Source organism: Macaca thibetana, chromosome 10, assembly GCF_024542745.1.
Source record: "Macaca thibetana thibetana isolate TM-01 chromosome 10, ASM2454274v1, whole genome shotgun sequence".
Classification (NCBI taxonomy): Eukaryota; Metazoa; Chordata; class Mammalia; order Primates; family Cercopithecidae; genus Macaca; species Macaca thibetana.
The window spans coordinates 36,056,790-36,078,939 of NC_065587.1; the positions used below are offsets into that span (position 1 = coordinate 36,056,790).

A 22,150-nucleotide genomic window follows, 5' to 3' on the forward strand; every position below is an offset into this window, starting at 1 on the left:
GTAGGCTGAGACGAGCAGATCACCTGAGGTCAGGAGTTCGAGACCAACCTGGCTAACATGGTGAAACCTCATTTCTACTAAAAATACAAAAATTAGTTGGGTGTGATGGCATGTACCTGTGATCCCAGTTACTCGGGAGGCAGAAGAATCGCTTGAACCCGGGAGGCAGAGGCTGCAGTGAGCTGAGATCGCACCACTGCACTCCAGCCTGGGTGACAGAGCAAAGACTCTGTCTTAAAAAAAAAAAAAGAAGTGGAAATTTTGGAACTGAAAATACAATATATGAAATGAAGAATTGGGCCGGGCGCGGTGGCTCAAGCCTGTAATCCCAGCACTTTGGGAGGCCGAGATGGGCGGATCACGAGGTCAGGAGATCAAGACCATCCTGGCTAACACGGTGAAACCCCGTCTCTACTAAAAATACAAAAAACTAGCCGGGCGAGGTGGCGGGCGCCTGTAGTCCCAGCTACTCGGGAGGCTGAGGCAGGAGAATGGCGTAAACCCAGGAGGCGGAGCTTGCAGTGAGCTGAGATCCGGCCATTGCACTCCAGCCTGGGCGACAGAGCGAGACTCCGCCTCAAAAAAAAAAAAAAAAAAAAAAAAAAAAAAAAAAAAAAAAAAAAAGAAATGAAGAATTATTTGGAGAGTCTAAAAGCAGTCTGGACACAACAGAAGGTAGGATGAGCAAACTGGAAAACCGGCTCATGAAAAATATCCATGCCAGGGCTTAGAGAAAAATCGAAAAGAATGAGGAAAAAAGCAAAGAGACATGTGGAACATAGTGAAAATGCTTAATGTATGTGTAACTGGAGTTCCAGAAGAGGAAGGGAGAGAAAATGGAGCAGAAGCAATAGCTGAAGAGATAGTAGCTGAGAGTTTCCCGAAACTGATGAAAGATACCAACCCACAGATTCAGGAAGCTCAGTGAACCCTAAGCAGAACGAATACCACACAAAACAATAAAACAACAAAAACAAAACAATCTAGTACATTATAGTCAAACTGTTGAAAACGAAAAACACAAACATCTTGGCTGGGCGCAGTGGCTCACGCCTGTAATCCCAGCACTTTGGGAGGCTGAGGTGGGCAGATCATCTGAGGTCAGGAGTTCGAGACCAGTCTGGCCAACATGGTGAAACCCGGTCTCTACAAAAGTACAAAAATTAGCCAGGCATGATGGTGGGTTCCTGTAATCCCAGCTACTTAGGAGGCCGAGGCAGAAGAATCACTTGAACCTGGGAGGTGGAGGTTGCAGTGAGCCGAGACTGCGCCATTGTACTCCAGCCTGGGTGAGAGAGCAAGACTCCGTCTCAAAAGAAAAACAAAAAAAAAACCTTAAAAGCAGCCAGAGAAAAAATGCTTAACATTCAGAAGAACAACACTGATGGCTGACTTTCCCAGAAACCACAGAAGCTAGAAGATAATGAATGATGTCTTTGAAGTGCTGGAAGGAAAAAGGTGGCCAACCTGGAACTCTGTACCCAACAAAAATATTCATCACAATTTTTTTTCTTTTTTTTTTTGAGACAGAGTCTCGCTCTGTCACCCAGGCTGGAGTGCAATGGTGCGAACTCTGCTCACTGCAACCTCCACCTCCTGGGTTCAAGCAATTCTCCTACCTCAGCCTCCCCAGTAGCTGGGATTACAGGCGCCCGCCACCACACCCAGGTAATTTTTTGTATTTTTGGTAGAGAGCGTTTCACCATGTTGACCAGGCTGGTCTTGATTTCCGGACCTTGTGATCTGCTGGCCTCGCCTCCCAAAGTGCTGGGATTACAGGCGTGAGCTGCTGTGCCCAGGCTTTGTCACAAATTAGGGGTATATAAAGCATATTGTCATGCAAACAAAACCAGGAAAATTCATTGCCAAATGACAAGAGGTACTAAAAGCCCTTCAGGTGAAAGAAAAAGTATCCCAGATGGGAGCGCAGAACTGAAGAAGAGAGTAAAAAAACACCAGAACGTGTCTGAGCACAGGAGCCGTGCCTGTGATCCCGGCACTGTGGGAGAATGAGGAGGGAAGATTGTTTGAGGCCAGGAGTGTGACACCGACATAGCAAGATCTCATCTCTACAAAAAAAAAAAATTAGTTTTTATTTTATTGATTGACTGAGACAGGGTCTCACTCTGTCACCCAGGCTGGAGTGTAGTAGTTTGATCTCAGCTCACTGCAACCTCTGCCTCCTGGGTTCAAGTGATTCTCGTGCCTCAGCCTCCTGAGAAGCTGGGATTACAGGCACCCACCACATCCAGCTAATGTATTTTATTTTTAGTAGAGACAAGGTTTTGCCATGTTGCCCAAGCTGGTCTGGAACCCCTGGCCTCAAGTGATCTGCCCACCTCGGCCTCACAAAATGCTGGGATTACAGGCATGAGCCACCGTGCTTGGCCTATGAATGTTTTTTAAAATTAGCTGGGTGCGATGGCTCATGCCTGTAGTTCCAGCCACTTGGGGTGGGAGGATCGCTTGAGCCCAGGAGGTCAAGGCTGCTGTGAGCCGTGGTTGCACTGCTGCACTCCAGCCTGGATGACAGAGCAAGGCAGTCTCTTATATATAATTAAAAAAAAAAAAAAAGAAAAGAAAGCACCAGAAAGGGCAACTGTGTGAGTAATAGAAAAGAATCTTGATTGTTTAAAGCAACAATTATAATTTTGGGGATTTTTAAACCTAAATAGAAGCAAAACATATGACACTATTAGCATTGGGGTAGATGAGAGTTAATTTTCGTGTGGTTCTGGTTCTTTATAGTCACATGAATGATGACTAAAAATAGTAAAATAAAGTAGTGTGATTCAAAGGCTCAATGAGGAGAAGAAATGGAATAATACTTGATCCAGTTTGGATGTATGTCCCCACCCAAATCTCATGTTGAACTGTGATCCACAATGTGTCCCCACCCAAATCTCATGTTGAACTGTGATCCGCAATGTTGGGCGTGGTGCCTGGTGGGACCCTTCGTGAATGATTTAGCTCCTTCCCCTTGGTGCTGTCCTCATGATAGAGACAAGATCTGGTCAATCAAAAGCATGTGGCACCTCCCCCATGACCCTCTCTCTTGCTCCTGCTGCCGCCGTGTGAGACACTTGCTCCCTCTTTGACTTCTGCCATGATTGGAAGCTTCCTATGGTCTCCCTAGAAGCTGATGCCACCATGCTTCCTGTATAGCCTGCAGAACCATGAGCCAGTTAAACCTCTTTTCTCATAAATTATTCAGTTTCAGGTATTTCTTTATAGCAGTGCAAGAATGGCCTGATACAATACTTGATTAATTTGAAAGAAGGCAAGAAAGGAGGAATAAGAACAAAAAGCATAAAGGACAAATAAAAAACAAGACGATAGCCCCAGCCACATCAATAATTACATTATTAAAAATGAACAAAACACATGCCCTGTTTTTAAAAAACTATTTTTTGGCTAGGTACAGTGGCTCACACCTGTAATCCCAGCACTTTGGGAGACTGAGGTGGGAGGATCACTTGGGGCCAAGAGTTTGAGTCCTACCTGGGCAACATAGCAAGACCCCATCTCTAAAAAAATTAAATAATTAGTTGGGTTTGGTGGTGCACACCAGTGATCCAAGCTACTTGGGAGGCTGAGGCAGGAGACTAACTGAGCCCAAGAGTTTGAGGTTACAGTGAGCTATGATTGTGCCACTGTACTCTAGCCTGGGTGATGGAGCAAGACCCTATCTCTACAAAAGAAAGAAAAGAAAAGAAAAAGATGAATCAGCAAACACCGAAAAGGAAGTCAGTATAGCAGTCTTAATATCAAAGTAAACTTTGGGAAGTATTACTCAGAGGGACTGGCATAATGATAACTAGTCAATTCAGTAGTAAAATATAACAATCCTAAATGTGTATTGCTTCTAACGGCTCAGATTTTTTTTTTTTTTTTTTTTTGGAGAAGAGTCTCCGTTGCCCAGGCTGGAGTGCAATGGCGTGATCTTGGCTCACTGCAACCTCTGCCTCCCTGGTTCAAGCAATTCTCCTGCCTCAGCCTCCCAAGTACCTGAAGTACCTGGGAATACAGGCATGTGCCACCACCCTGGCTAATTTTTTTGTATTTTTAGTAGAAACAGGATTTCACCATGTTGGCCAAGATGGTCTCGATCTCCTGACCTTGTGATCCACCCACCTTGGCCTCCCAAAGTGCTGGGATTACAGGTGGGAGCCATCGCTCCTGGCAACAGCTCAGTTTTAAAATACATGAAGTAAAAGTTGGCAGAACTAAAAAAAGAGATAAGTTCACAATTACAATTGGGGGTTTTAAAACACTTCCCTCTTGGTAATTGATAGAACAGCAAACAAAATCTCAATAAGGATAGAGAAGATTTGAACACAGTTTTCAAATGTTAAATTCACCTTGAATTCCTGGAAATAAACACATCTGGTCACAAGCTGCTATTCTTTTTCTGTATTATTGGATTCAGTTTGCTAATGTTTTGTTTGAATCTTGCATCTGTGTTCATAGAGATACTGGCCTGCAACAGCACAATTAATCCAATTTGAACATTACACCAAACAAGTGCAGGATATTCCGAAAGGACAGGAAACATTTACCAAAATAGACCAACCAGGGCCATAATTCAGTTCAACAAATATCAAAGGATTGAAATCAGAGAGTGTACTCTCTGACCTTAGCAAACTGGAATTAGAAATCAGTAACAAGACACTAGAATGTCCCCCAAATGCTTGCAAATCAAATAGTATCACAAGTCAACCAATAATTCACTGTGGAAATGATAAATTTTTTTTTTTTTTTTGAGACAGAGTCTCACTCTGTCACCCAGGCTGGAGTGCAGTGGCGCGATCTCTGCTCACTGCAACCTCCGCCTTCTGGGTTCAAGTGATTCTTCTGCCACAGCCTCCTGAGTAGCTGGGACTACAGTTGCCCGCCACCACACCCAGCTAATTTTTGTATTTTTAGTAGAGACAGGGTTTCACCATATTGGCCAGGCTGGTTCTGAACTCCTGACCTCATGATCCGCCTGCCTCGGCCTCTGAAAGTGCTGGGATTACAGGTGTGAGCCACAGTGCCTGGCCAAAATATTTTTAACTGAATGATAATGAAAAAAATGCTGTATCAAAACTTTTAGGCCATATCTAAAGCAGTATTTAAGGGAAATGTAGAGCTCTAGTTCCATGTTAGGAGAGAAGAAAGGTTCTAAATTTGTCAAGAAGAAAAAGAATAGCAAATTAAGCCCAAAGGAAGTAGGAGAAGGGAAATAAAGAATAGATACCAGGCTGAGTGTGGTGGCTCATGTCTGTAATCCCAGCACTTTGGGAGGCCGAGGTGAGTGAATCACTTGAGGTCAGGAGTTTGAGACCAGCCTGGCCAACATGGTGAAACCCTGTCTCTACTAAAAATACAAAAATTAATCGGGTGTGGTGGTGGGTGCTTGTAATCCCAGCTACTCAGGAGGCTGAGGCAGGAGAATTGCTTGAACCCAGGAGGCGGAGGTTGTAGTGAGCTGAGATCGTGCCATTGCACTCCAGCGTGGGCGACAAGAGGGAGACTCCGTCTGAAAATTAAAAGAAGAGCTATCGTTGAAGTAGAAAGCAGACATACAAAAATGAACAATGCATCTAGCATGGTGGTGCACACCTGTAATCCCAGCACTTTGGGAGGTTAAGGTGAGAGGATTACTTGAAGCCAAGGAATTTAAGGTTACAGTGAGCTATGATTGCACCATTGCATTCCAGCCTGGGCAAACCCCAAAACCGAAAATGAACAATGCCCAAAGCCAGTGTGTTGAAAAGATTAATAAAACTGATATAACTCCTATGAAAAGTGATCAACAGATACTGGATAGATAAGATGATTATACACAACTGTATGCAAATATATTTGACAAATTGGAGGAAATGGGAAAATTCCTGGAAAACAGAATTTATCAAAACTGAAGCAAACAGGAAGAGTTCAATAATTGTATGATCTGCTGAGAAAATTGAATTAATAACTTTAAAACCTTCCCACAGAGAAAGCTTCAGGGTGAGTGCCTTCACTAGTGAATTATTTCCAGTTTTAACGGAAGAAAATGACGCCAACATTACACATATCTTCCAAATACTAGAAGAAAATAACAGTCTCCAGCCTATTTGAGCTGGCATAGTCTTGATCCTAGAGCCTGATACGGCATTACAAGAAAGGAAATTATCACTCAGCAGAGATACACAACTATTAAAGTCAATACCAGCAAATCGAATCCAGTGATACAGAGGAAGAACCGTGCCGCAGGGTCCACAGGCTCATTCCGGGAACTCAAGGTTAAGTGAGTGGAATCACCGTGTGTAATTCACCACATTAGCCGAATAAAGGAGAGAACCTGCTATATCACCTCAATAAATGCAGAAAACACTTTAGATAAAATTCAGTAGCCTTCATGATAAAAATCAGCAAATTGGAGTATAAAGAAATGTTCTGAATCTGACAAAAAGTATCTACAAAAAAAAAAAAAAGTTAACCTCCTGATTAATCATGAAATCATGGTGACTTAGCCTCTGAGCATGGGAACGATACACAGATGCTCATCGTTACCACTTATATTCAGAGTTGGCTGGAGATCCCGGCCTGGGTTGTGTGTGCAGCGCTGCACTTGAGAGCTCTTGCCTTCCTAATGTGTGTCAGGAACCTCCCTTGCCCCCCTCCTCCCCAAGTCCCACCTCTTGTCCCAAGCTGTGCAATACAGTGATAAATAAAAGGGGCCAGGCCCTGTGGCTCATGCCTGCAATCTCAGCACTTTGGGAGGCTGAGGTGGGTGAGTCTCTTGAGCCCAGGAGCTCAAGACCAGCCTGGGAAACATGGCAAGGCCCTGTCTTTACTAAAGAAAAAAAGAGGCCGGGCGCGGTGGCTCAAGCCTGAAATCCCAGCACTTTGGGAGGCCGAGACGGGCGGATCACGAGGTCAGAAGATCGAGACCATCCTGGTTAACACGGTGAAACCTTGTCTCTACTAAAAAAAAAAAATACAAAAAACTAGCCGGGCGAGGTGGCGGGCGCCTGTAGTCCCAGCTACTCGGGAGGCTGAGGCAGGAGAATGGCGTAAACCCAGGAGGCGGAGCTTGCAGTGAGCTGAGATCCGGCCACTGCACTCCAGCCTGGGCGACAGAGCAAGACTCCGTCTCAAAAAAAAAAAAAAAAAAAAGAAAAAAAGAAAAGAAAAAAATGACCAGGCGCGGTGGCTCACACCTGTAATCCCAGCACTTTGGGAGGCCCAGGCGGGCGGATCACAAAGTCAGGAGATCGAGACTACGGTGAAACCCCGTCTCTACTAAAAATACAAAAAATTAGCCGGGCGTGGTGGCGGGCGCCTGTAGTCCCAGCTACTTGGGAGGCTGAGGCAGGAGAATGGCGTGAACCCGGGAGGCGGAGCTTGCAGTGAGCCGAGATCGTGCCACTGCACTCCAGCCTGGGTGACAGAGCAAGACTCTGTCTCAAAAAAAAGAAAAGAAAAAAATGAATGGAAAGGAATAAGTAAAAGTGTCATTATTTGTAGATGACATGATTATGCATGTAGAACATTCAAAAGAATATAGAAACTGTTAGATTTTTAACAGGAGAATTTACCAAATACATTGGATATAGAGCCAGTATACAAAGTGGGCTTTTGTATACAAAAGTAAATTGTATTTCTATAAATAACAGTTTCATTTTATAGGATATCAAATGCCTAGGAATAAATTAAACAAAAAATATACAAAGACTGCTACACAGAAAACTATAAAATATTGCTGGGAGAAATTAAAGAAAATGCTAATAAATGCAGGGATATACTATGTTCATGGAAAAGAAGACTCACAATTGTTAAGATGTGAATCTCCCTAAGTTGATATGTTGGGTCAGCACGATTCCTATTAAAATCCCAGCAGAGGGGTGTGTGTGTGTGTGCGTGTGTGTGTGTGTGTGTGAGTAAATTGACTAATTCCTAATATTTGGAGATGCAAAGGATCTAGGATAGTGATCTAAGGACACCTGGGGATTTGTGTTAATCAGGTATGGTAGGACACACAGACACAGAAATAACTCATAAAGGGAAGAAGTTTGTTATACCGATTTCTAGAAAGAGGAGGCCCACCATCCCATACAGAGCTACATGGGGAAGCACCAGGGTCAGTCAGGAGGCAGAGGGAGAGGGAGATGCAGGCTGGAGCCTTGTTTGGTTTCTGTGGGGAGGAATGGGCAAGGCAGGGTAAGCTGGTTAGGATTGTGTGATTTGAATAATTTCAGCAGGCTCTGGGGCATAGGAGCTGTGTCTAGTTGTATGGCCCAGGGGTGATTAGGGGAGGAGGATACTGGCCGTAGTGTGAGAACCTATGGAGGAGGTGGAGGGAGTGTGAGCTCTGGATGGGTTGGCTTACATATGAAAGGTGCACTCAAAGGTGAATCCAACTGCTATCTCTGGGAACTGGGAGGAGAAGTTCCTCCAGGGTCATTGAGACCCCCTGATGTCAGGGTGTCCGAAACCAGGAAATAAAAGCCAGGGTTCATACAGATGGCTAAGGTGATCTTGGGAAGGAAGGAGAAAGCTGGGGGACTGATATATGCAGGTATCAAGGCTTACGGTGCTGCAGTCATGGAGACGCTGTGGTGTTGATGCAGGGTAGACAAGCCGTCACAGCCAGTGAGGCACTACAAAGCCACCTCTGCAACTCAGAGACGGATGGCCTTTTCAATATATGGTGCTGAGTGACCGGACATTTACATGGAGGAAAAAAGTCAGTCGTGGCCGGGCGCGGTGGTTCACACCTGTAATCCCAGCACTTTGGGAGGCCGAGGCGGGTGGATCACCTGAGGTCAGGAGGTTGAGACCAGCCTGGCCAACATGGCAAAACCCAGTCTCTACTAAAAATACAAAAATCAGCCTGGTGTAGTGATGAGTGCCTGTAATCCCAGCTACTCAGGAGGCTGAGGCAGGAGAATCGCTTGAACCCAGGAGGCGGATGTTGCAGCAAGCTGAGATCACACCACTGCACTCCAGCCTGGGTGACAGAGCGAGACTCCATTCCCCTTCCCCAAAAAAGTGAATCTTGACTCCTAATTCTGACCAAGCACAAAAATTAATTTGAGAGGAATCATAAATCTTTGGAAAATTGGCGATATCTGCTGAAGCCAAGCAGGTGAACACCCTGTGGTCCAGAAGCCCCCCTCAGGGCATGCCCAACAGAAATGAGAACTTAAGTCACCAAAATCAGAAGCCTCCCCCAGGGCATGCCCAACAGAAATGAGAACTTAAGTCACCGAAAGACACATGTAAGAGCCATCAGATCACCACTGTTCAACAGGTCCAAACTGGAACCTGCAGGATGGACATGTGGCTTAGTGGTGCCATGGAGTACTATGCACAACAAACAAGACCAAATCCTCCTCCAGGCAGCAGTGCAGGCCATGTCTAGTGAAGAAAGCCAAACATGAGCATAGGATCCCACATATACGAAGCCCTAGAGCAATAAAACGTGTGGTGATTGAGGGCAGAGGGTGGTCTCTGGGAGTTATAACTAGGGGAGGGCCAAAGGCTCATTCGAGGGTGCTGGGAACACGCAATGACTGTTTGAGTGGCAATGTGGGATGTACGTACGTAAAGTTCATTGAGCTATATACGTATTTGCACTTTACATAAGGCTTAAAACGTTTTTGAAAATAATCTGGACATACCACAGTTTTGTCACATTCTAACACAGAGTAAGTGACAGCCTGATACATTTGTAAACAAAAAAACAGTACAGTTGATGTTTGGATCCTTTTCTGAAATGCACTTGAAGTGCAGTCTTTTGAAAGTTATATCCATACCAATTCAATATCCAGATGGTATTGTGATGAAGACTCAGGAAGCAGCAAACTTGACCCCTCCAAAAATGCCTTGTCCCCTATCTGCCTGCTGGAAGCCAACTGCCAGTCCGTTTGGTTCATGGCTGGTTTCTTGCAGTCTTTGACACTATCATGAAAAGGTTCTGGAATGTTTCCTGGTACAGTGGCTATTTAGGACAGGTCTGATTCTCCTGCAGTGGAAGCGTGCTGTGAGGGGACAGAGGAAGGGCCAAGGGCAGGTGGCCATGCAGCCAACTTGGCATGGTGCAGGGAGGCCAGAGACCTCCACTCTTCCTCGAGCTTAGGGGAGGGCGGCTCCAGTCCAGCATGAATGACTGCAGTGTTTTCGCAGATGCAATTCTGTACCGTTGCAGCCGGATGTCACTGAATGTCCTATTTTAGGGGGTTCACGCCAGCTTTGATAGCACTGCTTTGCAGTTATTCTTTTGGAAGTTGGCCTTTTCCTTGCAAGAACACCTGATTCCTGGCAAAGGGTTCCGTTTTTAGGACAGATTGCGAGATTGCCTGTTTCCATGTAATGATCTTTATGCCTTTTTTTTTTTTTTTGAGATGGAGTCTCGCTCTGTTGCCCAGGCTGGAGTGCAGTGGCACGATCTCGGCTCACTGCAACCTCCGCCTCCTGGGTTCACGCCATTCTCCTGCCTCAGCCTCCCAAGTAGCTGGGACTATAGGCGCCCGCCACTACGCCTGGCTAGTTTTTTGTATTTTTAGTAGAGACGGGGTTTCTCCGTATTAGCCAGGATGGTCTCGATCTCCTGACCTCGTGATCTGCCCACCTTGGTCTCCCAAAGTGCTGGGATTACAGGCGTGAGCCACCGCACCCAGCCCTTTATGCTTTTTTATTTAATTACTGTTACCAAATGGACTTTAAGGCCTTCCTAGTGTTTATGAGAATGAAACTATGTGATGTTAATTTTTCCTAAGATATATAGACTATAAATCACAAATAAATCATGGAAGGTGTTGTTTCCAGTAAGAAATTATTTTAGTAATGACAGCCAGTGAAATTCACTCAACGATCATGGTACTGTCAGTCAAATGTAGTGGGTCGAGCAGCAAACACCCGCCCCAAACATAGGTCTCCGTCCTGATCCTCAGAGCTGTGGATGTGACCCTTTGGAAAAAGGGTCTTGCAGATGCGATGAAGGATCTCCAAATGAGGTCCTCCTGCATTGTCCAGATGGGCCCTAAGTCCAATCACACGTGTCCTTCTAAGAGGCAGACGAGGAAGAGACACAGACACAGAGAAGGCCACACAGATGGTGGCAGAGACTCTGGAGCAATGCGGCCACAAGCCAAGGGACAGCTGGAGCCACCAGGAGCAGAAGAGGCTGGAGGGACCCTCCCTGGAGCCCCTGGAGAGAGCCAGGCCGTGCTGATGCCTTGACCTCCGACCTGTGGCCTCCAGAGCTGCAAGAGAGTGGACCAGGTTGTTCTGAGCCTCGCACTTTGGTTCTTTGTTATGGCAGTGACAGGAAAATAGAGCAGTAAGAAAAAACTGAAGTGCGTCACAGGCAGCGTCAGAAAATGCAGGGTGTAAGGGGACCATCCACAGCTGCGGCTCTGCCCTGGGCCCATGGCGTTTATTCTGATGGGGTCATTAACACTGAGTCCTGCTCATGTCCATTCTAAGTTGTTTTTCTAGGGAAAAAAATACAGGGTTTCTGTACAGAGATAAATATTTAACATGTAGGTATGAATTAAATAAAAATGGCTAAAATATGTGATAATTCAAAATTTTAATTTTCATGTTTGTATAGGAAGAATAGAAACCATGAAAGAATATATTCTCAAAAGAGTTGTTTTGGGCAGGTGCGGTGGCTCACGCCTGTAATCCCAGCACTTTGAGAGGCCGAGGCAGGTGGATCACGAGGTCAGGAGATCGAGACTATCCTGGCTAACACTGTGAAACCCCGTCTCTACTAAAAATACAAAAAATTAGCCAGGCATGGTGGTGGGCGCCTGTAGTCCCAGCTACTCAGGAGGCTGAGGCAGGAGAATGATGTGAACCCGGGAGGTGGGGCTTGCAGTGAGCCGAGATCGCACCACTGCACTCCAGCCTGGGCGACAGAGCAAGACTCCGTCTCAAAAAAAAAAAAATACAAAAAAATTGTTTTGGGCCAGGCAGGGTGGCTCACGCCTATAATCCCATCACTTTTGGAGGCCAAGGTGGGAGGAACACTTGAGCCCAGGAGTTCAAGACCAGCCTGGGCAACATGGCGAAACCTCATCTTGTTTTTTTTAAAAAAACAAAAACAAGCTGGTTTAAATAAAATAACCGAAAAACTCATTTCCTTGCTCTCCTTTTGCAGTCTAGAATGTGTGGAGCGTTTGCTCTGTTGGGTGTGATGATGTGGGAACCAGGCGCTGTCAGGGTGAGAAGGGTGGCCTGGGGGACGGTGTGGTGGGAAAGAGAAGTCTCCTGTTACCTGACTCACGGAGGAGAGCCCGGGGCACAGTGTGGCTGGCAGAGGACAGGCCAGGAGGAGCTTGCGTTTTCCTGCTCAGGAGCCGCTCAAGTGATGTGTGGCGGGGATGTGCGTGTCCGAATGTGGCCAGCTGGTCAGAGGTGGTGCCATGCCAGGCTAGGCCTCTTGGTTTTTCTGTCTTGGCTACACAGACATGCTCATTTCACAAAATGGGCACTCCTGGCAGATGCTGAGTTTCCTGTTAGAGCTGCCTTTTGAGATATCCTTGTCATGGGGGTGTGCCTGGTGCCCCCAGAACCTCAGTAGACCCTCCCTGCCCGGCAAGTGGGGACTGCTGGTCAGGAGGGCAGGTGCTTATCCCAGTTGTCAGAATTTATCTTCAGGAAGTGGCAGAAGGCTGCAGAGACCCATCTGTAGGAGCCTCACTGAAGTGTCCACAAGGGTGAAAACACAGAAACAAGTGTTCAGCAGTAGTGCCTGTTTAATAAATTACGGTGTTCAAACATCCAAAAGCTGTGTAGTTAAAAATCCTGGCATTGAAAGGTGGTCACAGTATGTGGAGGGGAAGATGTCCAGCACAGCAGTAAGTACATCGTAACCCCAGGGTGAGCAGCCCTTGTCAGGTGCGTACACCGGGCTTCAGGGGGAGTCTCCTGGAGGGTCCCGTGGACGAGGCTGCTCCGGGCTCTCTCGGTGGCCCATGCCCAAGTCTGATGTGCCTGTATCTGGGCCTGAGTAGCGTAACGGCATTGGGGGTGCTGGGGCCCCCCAGGTTTTTGAGGCTGGCCCCAGAGCACGCACCGTGGAGATGGTGGTGTGGAGTTCCTGCTGCTGAGTGATGTTGGTTCTCAGGTTTGGGGGAACACAACTTGATTAAAGGGGTCTGGCTGCTTCTCTCGCATCCAGCAATTAGAGCCCAGGGCTTTGAGTTGCACCCACGTCTCCCATTTTCCCTGCACACTTCTGGACCCGTGTTACTCTGCAGTGTTTGTTTCTTATCTGCCTCTAGGGAGGCGTCTGATCTGACACCACGCCCAGGGCCTGCTACCCACGGATGCTCAGTGGGGTCTGAGGGCTGGAAGAAGGGTCCTGCAGGGACTGGGCACTGTGTTTGACATTGGCCGTTCTTACCCCTTGCCTCCTGCCTTTGGCCTGAGGGCTCTTGGTCTGTCGTCATTGGAGCGATGGCCCCTTGGAATGTTCCCTGATGGAAACATCTCCTGAGAGCTGGGGCTCCTGAGCTCCCTGGGGCTCAGCCTTGCTGTCACCGTCCCTGCCAGACAGTGGGCAGGACAGTCTATGCAGATGGTGGGGGAGCCTGGCCTGCTCAGCCCCCAGTGGTGACCCCAGTGCTGACCAGCCCCCAGTGGGTCACGGTGGGAGACAGCCCGTCCTGGCTGCTGGGCTGCGCGGTGCAGCCGTGGTCTGTGGGCCGCGGGGTGGCACATCCCAGGCCCTGCTGACGCCTCGGGGGTCCCTCTCTTTCAGTGAATGAGTTCACGGTGATCAGGAAGAAGTTCAAGTGCCCGTACTGCAGCTTCTCGGCCATGCACCAGTGCATCCTCAAGCGTCACATGCGCTCGCACACGGGAGAGCGTCCCTACCCCTGCGAGATCTGCGGGAAGAAGTTCACGCGGCGCGAGCACATGAAGCGGCACACACTGGTGAGTGCGGGGAGGGTCTGCTCACCGCGCGCTGTGTGTGGCCACGATGTCTGGGCAGGCCGGTCCCAATGGAGGTGCAGACCGCCCCGGACCCCAGACCGGGTCCTCTCTGCGCGGCGCGGGGAAGACAGCAGGGCAGGGAGAGCCGCCCCGGTTAGCACATGGCCCCTGCCTACTCCGCCCTGGCCTCCTGGGCGTGGGTGGGCCACATGGCCCCTGCCAAGGCTTCTGCCCGCCCTGCCCACCTACTGGCCCCCAAGGCAGCCAGGCCTCGGCAAGCTCAGCTCGCTCTGCTTGGAGCCCCCAACCCTCAGCCACCTCCGTGTCCCCCGCCCCCGCCCTGCCTCGGGACGGGAAACCCTGTCCTGGTGCCTGCCGACCTGTCTGCGCCCACTGTGCCCATCCTGGAGCTCAGCACCGGCAGGTCGTTGTCAGGTAGCAGGTGTGGAGTGGATGGATTTGCTTGGGGAGGAAATAGTAGAAAAAGGCAGGCTGGGAACAGGGAGGTAGATTTGCCAAAAAAGGCCTGACGAGGGCATCTCAGGTGGGTGAGATGACCCAGTGAGGCGCGCGGGGCACAGGCAGCCCAGAGCAGGGGCGGCCCCAAGGGTTCAGGGAGTCCTGGGACGCCCGCCCCGAGGCGCAGGGTGCAGGGGGGGCTCGCGGCGCGCAGCTGTGTGAGGAGAGTCAGTGGAGGCGGCCCCGGGCTCCGGGCTGAGGTGGGTCCGCTGTCGGGGCGGGAGAGGCGCGGGAGCACCGCCGCCAGTTTAGGAATCGCAGGAGAGTCAGTAAGTTCCAGAGTGGGACCTGCAGGTTCCACGGGGAGTGGGACCTGGGCGGGGATGGGGAAGAGCTCCACGGGGCCTTATGGAGAAACCCCCACCTGGGGGCGGGGCTTTATGGGGAGACCCACCGGGGGGCGGGGCTTTGGGAGAGACGCACCCGGGGGCGGGGCCTTATGGGGAAACCCACCTGGGGGCGGGGCTTTATGGGGAGACCCACCCGGGGGCGGGGCCTTATGGGGAAACCCACCCGGGGGCGGGGCCTTATGGGGAAACCCACTCGGGGGCGGGGCCTTATGGGGAAACCCACCTGGGGGTGGGGCTTTATGGGGAGACCCACCCGGGGGCGGGGCCTTATGGGGAGGCCCACCCGGGGGCGGGGCTGTATGGGGAGACCCACCAGGGGGCAGGGCCGAGCACCAGGGGTCAGGTTCTGTTGGTTTCTGCTTTTCCAGCGCAGTGGTGGATACTCATTTGGGGTAAAGACCCCTGTGGGAGCTCCCTGAGGTCAAGCTGCAGAGCTAGAGTGGCGCCAGGGACCTGGTCTGCCCGTGTCTGCCTGGCCAGCTGTGGGTGAAGGGCCACTCCAGGCCCTCGGATGCCACCTGGGATGTGTCCTGAAGTGGATGTGGAGCTGGGCTTAGTGCTGGGCTCTGGCCTTCCCTGATGCCGCCACACTTGCCTTTGCGAGGTGGAGGACAGTAGAGAAGGAACAGTCCTGAGAGGGGACCCTAGACCACAAGAGGGCAGGTCTGCAAGGTCAGAAGTAGAGCCATATCCACGTGGAGTCACAGAGGCCCCGGTCTTGTTTTCCGTAGCTGTGGATGTGCTTCTGCTCACACAGGCCACAGGGCTCATCTTACAAACCACTTATAAAAAGCGGGGTAGGTAGCTGCACCATGCCAACATGTTTCCTATTCAGAGAAAATCGCATCTTGTTTTCTTGTTTTTTTTTTTTTTTTTTTTGAGACGGAGTCTCGCTCTGTCGCCCAGGCTGGAGTGCAGAGGCCGGATCTCAGCTCACTGCAAGCTCCGCCTCCTGGGTTTATGCCATTCTCCTGCCTCAGTCTCCCGAGTAGCTGGGACCACAGGCGCCCGCCACCTCGCCCGGCTAGTTTTTTCGTATTTTTTAGTAGAGACAGGGTTTCATCGTGTTTGCCAGGATGGTCTCGATCTCCTGACCTCTGATCCGCCCATCTCGGCCTCCCAAAGTGCTGGGATTACAGGCTTGAGCCACCGCGCCCGGCCACATCTTGTTTTTTAAACTGATAGGTGCTAACACGTTTTAACAACATGGATTGCAACATCTTTTTTAGCAAATCCATATTAACCTCTCAGTAAGCGTCTTGATCCTGTTTGAGGTTCAGTGTGGCTGCCTGTTCCTTCTCGTTGGGTAGGGTTAGGGTTTTTGTTTTTGATTTTGTTTTTTGGAGACAGGGTTTCATTGTGTTGCCTAGGCTGCAGTGCAGTGGCACGATGACAGCTCGCTACAACTTTGACCTCCCGGGCTCAAGCGATCCTCCCACCTCAGCTTCCCAAGTAGCTGGGACTACAGGTATGCACCACCGTGCCCAGCTGATTTTTGCGTTTTGTGGTGATGGGATTTTGCTATGCTGCCCAGGCTAGTCCCAAACTACTGGCCTCAAGTGAGCCACCTGCCTCTGCTTCTCAAAGTGCTGGGATTACAGGTATGAGCCACTGTGTCCAACCAGGGCTGGGATTTTATCCTGGGGTTTCATGATTGGACTTCAGGGGATCATAATTCCCTGGAAACATATGGAAAGCCAAGTGTGGTGGTACATGCCTGTAATCCTAGCACTTCGGGAGGCTGGGGCAGGAGGATAGCTTGAGGCCAGGAGTTCGAGAACAGCCTGGGCAAAATAGCGAGACTGTCTCTACAAAAAAACAAAACAAAACAAAAATTAGCCAAGTGTGGCACACACTTATGGTCCTGGCTACTTGAGAGGCTGAGGCAGGACGATCCCCTGAGCCCAATGAGACTGAGGCTGCAGTGAGCTGTGATTGCACCACTGCACTCCAGCCTGGGCAACAGAGTGAGACCCTGTCTCTAAAGAAGAACAGAAACAAGCATATGGGGGCTTGACTTTTTCTGAAGAGAATCTGCGTGTGGCCTTCTCTGGGGTCCTGGACCTGAGAGCATGGAGACTCCAGCTGGTCCAGCCTCCACTTTCACGATGGCACTGTCAGCCCTTCCCTGGCCTGCGTGGCCCCTCCACCCGCTCCAGGAGGAGCACTAGTGCTGGGGCCGGATCCCCCACGCCTTGGCAGGGCCACATTTGGAGGGTGGGCCAGCTGTCCTCTTGCAGCCATAGTGCCCCAGGGCCCGGGCGGGCTGCCAACGTGCCCCATCTTCCTTCTTGCTTCTTTCCAGGGCATTTGCCCATTTCGACGAGTGCCCAGCCATCCAGCCCTGGCCACAAGGTCCCTGTGCCACCCCAGGCTGTCCCTGCTGCCTCCTCAGGTGCCCTGGCCCTTGCACACATGGGAGCCCAGGCCTCGAGGGGCCTTGGTGGGTACACTGGCCCTGATCCAACCCTTCCTGGGCCCCTGTGCACCAGGTTGCCCTGTTGGGAAGTTTCTACTGTGGCTTGTCTTGAATTTTTGTTCTGGAAGTCCTTGGTTTAAAATGCAGCAAAACAAAAAGCCCAAAGGAGCAGTCCTGGCACCAACTTGTCTGAGGCTCTGTTTCTAGAATTAACGTCTTTGTGCATCTGAGGTAGGCTGTGTGGTGCTGCCCTGGCCTGAAGGCCACCAGCTGCCCCCGAAGGTGTCACATCCCTGTGCAGCCCCCATCCCAGGCCATGCTTAGAGCTCACACAGTTGCTCTGGCAGCAAACATTTGAGAAGTGAGGTCTTTATGGTTCCCAGTTTTGTGGAAGTTACGGAGGTGGGTCTAGAGAAAGGGGAGGTCAGGCCGTGCTGGGTGGCCTGTGGGCCTATGGATTCGTGACGCTGAGACCGGTGACAGGAAACGTATAAGGGCCAGGGCCCAGCCCCAGGATGGGGAGGTGGTAACTGTGGTACCTGCCTGTCACAGATCTTACAAGTGTAGAGGGACCCTCTTTCGCCATGACACACATTGATTATATATGTACTTGCTCATGGGAGAAAACTGACGAGTTTGGAATGGTTTAAGGAGAGCTAAAGTCACAAGCACATCCCAGCCTCAGTTCTCCATGCAGCTTCAGAGGCGCTGCAAGACCCAGGAGACAGCCCTGCGGATGGAGGGAGGAGCCGAGGGGGGCCTGGGATCAGTGCCATGCTCAGCCTGGAGGATTGACCTGAGGCCGGCCCACCTCAGAGAAGCCCCTCGTGTGGACTTGGCCAGGGGTTGCTATCGGGGTCCTCTGTGGGTCCTGCCGCCTCCGTCCTTGGAGGGCAGGGACGGGGACTGTACTGTGAGGCATCAGGGCCAGTCCCCCAAGGCCTCTTCGAGTTGGCCTGGCCGAGGGTGCCTGTGCTGTGAGTGGGTACGTGGGCCGCCCCTCCCCGTCCCCGGCCATGTCTTTCTGAGGTCCTGTTCTGCCCAGCACGGGTGTCCCCGCCCACCCTCAGCAGAAGCCCCCCTGTGGCCACATGTCCCCAGAGCGTGTGGTAGTTCCCTCGGGCCTCCAGGCTGGTGCTGAGACCCTCCAGGAGCCCAGCACCTCATGTCCTGCCACATGGGCCTCCTCAGGGTGCTGCCCCGTCTCCCTGCCGGGCCCAGCACAGGGCACCACATGGCTGCCCTCCCTGGCAGCCACACCCCTCCTCGGACCGTAAAGGCTCATCTCTCTTCTCGCCTGTCCAGTTGACCTTGAAACAACCTGAGAGTGGGGGAGTTGCCTCCTTTTCACGTTCCTGGAGTCACGGTCAGGGGCTGAGGGGGTCAGGCTGAGGTGTGGGCCCACCTGCCCAGCTGGCAGCCCCAACCCCAGCCCGTCCCTGTACAGGGCGTACGGCCATGGCTGGGTACAGGAGGAGCTCTGTGAGCTCCAGTCCAATGCGGGGCCCTCAGCCTGTACTGAAGGGAGGTTTGGAGGAAGCCAGGCTTTTAGGCAGAGGGCATGGTGTGACCCCTGTGAGAAGTGTGTCAACCCGGAGGGCGTCTGGTGAGGGTGCTTGGACACACAGTGTGGACACTCAGACTGGCCCACCTAGGGGCTGGGCTTGCAGGGGAGGGGCACCGCCGCCCTCGTGCCAGCGTCCCCTTGGGGCAGGGCTGCGTTGGTGTGGCTCTGACAGGAGCTGGGGTCAGGGTCTGAACACTCCTGTCTCTGTGCGCCTCCCCCACAATCCCCCACCAGGAGCCTCTGCCTATGCAGATGCTCTGAGGGCCTGGGAGGCTGTGCCCCCCAACCCCAACCAGGCCCTGCTCACCCCCTGCCCTGCTCCCCCCACCTCCACCAGGCCCTGCTCACCCCCTGCCCCGCCTCCCCATCTCCACCAGGCCCTACTCACCCCCTGCCCCACCCTCCCCATCTCCACCGGGCCCTGCTCACCCCCTGCCCCGCCCTCCCCATCTCCACCGGGCCCTGCTCACCCCCTGCCCCGCCCTCCCCATCTCCACCGGGCCCTGCTCACCCCCTGCCCCGCCTCCCCACCTCCACCGGGCCCTGCTCACCCCCTGCCCCGCCCTCTCCACCTCCACCGGGCCCTACTCACCCCCTGTCCTGCCCCCGCAGGTCCACAGCAAGGACAAGAAGTACGTATGCAAGGTGTGCAGCCGCGTCTTCATGTCTGCCGCCAGCGTGGGCATCAGGCACGGCTCCCGGCGCCACGGTGTGTGTGCCGACTGTGCCGGCCGCGGCATGGCCGGACCCCTGGACCACGGCGGCGGAGGCGGCGAGGGCTCTCCGGAGGCGCTGTTCCCAGGTGATGGGCCCTATCTGGAGGACCCCGATGACCCACGAGGGGAGGCGGAGGAGCTGGGCGAGGACGACGAGGGCCTGGCCCCCGAGGATGCGCTGTTGGCGGACGACAAGGAGGAGGAAGACTCGCCGCGGCCGCGCAGCCCACCGGGGGGCCCCGACAAGGACTTTGCCTGGCTCTCCTAGACCCGCCCACCGGCAGGGTTGGTGGCTGCCTCGCTTCGTCCACCTGTGTGTGTGTCCGGTGGGTCTCCACTGCGGGGCCAGGGCCACGCTCATCCCCCTCGCGGCCCCTCCTCTGCTTCCCCCGAACCCACCCCCGACGGAAACCAGCCCTGTGGGCCAAGAAGCAGGTGAGACCCCAGCAAGGGGTGCTCTGGGACCAGACATGAAGTGAGTTGGGGGAGGTCACAGGGCGGGTTTGAGTGAAGGGAGAGCACGGTCCTAAGTCCCCAGCAGGTCGTGCGGGTGTGTGAGTGGCCCCTGTGACAGCCAGCCTGGCTTGGACACGTGACGGCCCTGTGGCCGGGTCCAGTGGGCACTGGGCGGGGTGGTATGTTCAGCCCAGAGGCCCCTGGCCTGAGCAGGTGCAGAGTTTTGCAGACACCCGGTCAGCCCGGCTGGAGCCCGCCCTCCCCTCCCCTAGCAGCCAGGTCACTGCCTGTGGCTGCAGCCGTGGCCCATGGCAGCCTGTAGAATCCAGGTGCAGTGCACAGAGAGCCCTGCCACTCTCTTACCTCTGGGCTTTGGTGCTTAACACACAACACAGCTGCAGAACCCTGCTGGAGGCCGAGGGCTCCAGGTGCTATCTTAGGTGGACACAGCCCTGTGGGCTCCTTCCAGGAGGGGACCCTCAGCCCTGTGCCCCCCCAACTTCAGGCTACACCAGGTTCCCTCTGCAAGGGCCTTCGCTCAGTCATGTGCACTTCCTTGGAGAGCCTTGGGCTGCTGTGTCCACCCTGGGCTCTGCCCGTCCTGTTCTGCCCATGGCCCAGCCCGGCCGCTCCTGCTGACCCCTCCTGGACGGGCTGGAGCTGGGCTCCTGCCTTTGCTGCTAACACGGGAGGCGGTGTTCCTAACTGCAGTGTGCTGCTCACACCTCCCCGCGTGGGTAACCAAATTTTTAAGTAGTCAGAGACATATCCAGGTAGTTACATAAAATTATTTTGTTTGGCATTATTTTTCTCACTTGATGAAACTATATAGGGTTGTTTTTCCTTTAGCTTGTGGTCAAGTCCTCTTGCTGTGTTTTCAAACGCGCTCACATGTTCTTTCTTTTCCTGAGTGAAAAGCAAGGGTCCCACGGTGTGCGCCGTGGTGCACTGCCTGGCTTTGGCGGTCCTGGAGGCAGACCGCCCAGACTCACAGCCTCAGGACAGTTGCCGCATCCTGTCTTCTCGTTCAGGCTGCCTGTGACAGCCCTCACCACCAGGACGTTCCATCCCTCACCCCCTCCTCTGGCACAGGCCACCACTGCGGTGCTGTGCCTTCGGATGGGAGGTGGGCGCAGTGGCCTCCTCCTTCCCTCCAGGACCTGCCCGTGTGAAGACCCCCTGGAGTGCTGAGCTTCAGGGCTGCATGGAAAGAAGTTTTACTCTCTCTTTTTCTAGCCTGTACACCAGGCTTTTACCCACATTGTCAGGTAAAGCACCAGCTTCCCTGACCGCTGCTGCTCGGGGAGGGCTGGGCTGGGCTGGCCAGGGGTCCTGTGGAGGAGTGTATGGAGGACTCCAGGTACAGCGCAGGAGTCATGGCTTTTGTTTTTTTGACATCGGCCCCCAGTTCTACCAATGACAGGGCGCCCTGGCTGGAGCTGTCATCACACACACGCCTCAGCTCAGAGGCTGTGGCTCCTCTAAGCTGGAGAAAGAGGCCAAGATTTTTCTGCACACGGAGTGTGGGGATAGGAGCCAGCACTTGCCCTGCCCACTCATACCGAGCAAGGCGGGCAGCTCTGGCACGAGTCCCCCGGGGGACAGCACGGCCACCACGGAGCTCCCACGGAGCCCTCCGCCCTCACCCCAGGCCAACCCCGCCCCGGCCTCTTTGAGAATTCTCAGAACTTTGTACCTTCCCCTGGTTTTTAAACCCTTTTTCTAAACACACTGACTTTCTTATAAAATGCATTTGGAAACCAGACCTTTGCTACCCACAGATGTCTCTGGGTTTTGTACCAGTCCCCTGCTCTCAGGCCACCCTGCCAGGACCTGGGCCCGCCTCCCCCTCCACACTCAGGATGTCCTGCTCCGTCTGGCCGGCTCACTCCGTGCAGCCTTTGCTGACCGTTTCGGGGTTCCCTGTCGGAGCTACAGGGGCATTTTCTTCCCTAAAACCAACACTGTCCCACTGACCTCCCCAAGTGTTTGCTGCGCGGCAGATTTCTTGTTCTTGTTCGCAGTTTGCCGACTGAAGGGTGTGGGATTTCCGAGGCCCAGGTGCACACGTCCATCTCTCAGGAGGCGTGGAGGGAAAAGACATGTCATGAAGGGTTTTTTTTTACGTGACTGATTTTTTTTTAAATCGATGTTCAAACTAATAAATATTTTTTTATGAAGAGGAAAAATGTGTAGATTACATTTC

General features: G+C 52.3%; 3 protein-coding genes across 30 annotated transcripts in view; 2 read left to right on the forward strand and 1 right to left on the reverse strand.

Annotated features, from left to right (window-relative positions):
• The window catches only part of ZBTB46 (zinc finger and BTB domain containing 46), a 91,837-nt gene extending 71,074 nt beyond the window's left edge, over positions 1–20,763 (forward strand). For 3 of the 4 annotated variants that reach the window (XM_050746146.1, XM_050746148.1, XM_050746147.1), the window contains exons 4-5: positions 13,742–13,917; positions 19,385–20,763. In XM_050746146.1, the coding sequence (XP_050602103.1) occupies positions 13,742–13,917; positions 19,385–19,756 (548 nt within the window). In that variant the 3' untranslated portion in view covers positions 19,757–20,763. Of the gene's footprint in view, positions 1–13,741; positions 13,918–16,156; positions 17,958–19,384 lie in introns of those variants that run through there. The other variant, XM_050746149.1, reaches the window with a different exon arrangement.
• DNAJC5 (DnaJ heat shock protein family (Hsp40) member C5) overlaps positions 1–22,150 on the reverse strand; it is a 217,063-nt gene that overhangs the window by 188,496 nt on the left and 6,417 nt on the right. The gene's annotated exons all lie outside the window — the stretch shown is intronic.
• Positions 1–22,150, forward strand: part of STMN3 (stathmin 3) — a 239,048-nt gene that overhangs the window by 113,844 nt on the left and 103,054 nt on the right. The window contains exon 1 of one of the 25 annotated variants that reach the window (XM_050746352.1): positions 13,559–13,568. The exons of the other annotated variants lie outside the window; for them this stretch is intronic. The gene's annotated coding sequence lies outside the window, so the exon portion shown is untranslated. Of the gene's footprint in view, positions 1–13,558; positions 13,569–22,150 lie in introns of those variants that run through there. 25 annotated transcript variants of the gene reach the window in all.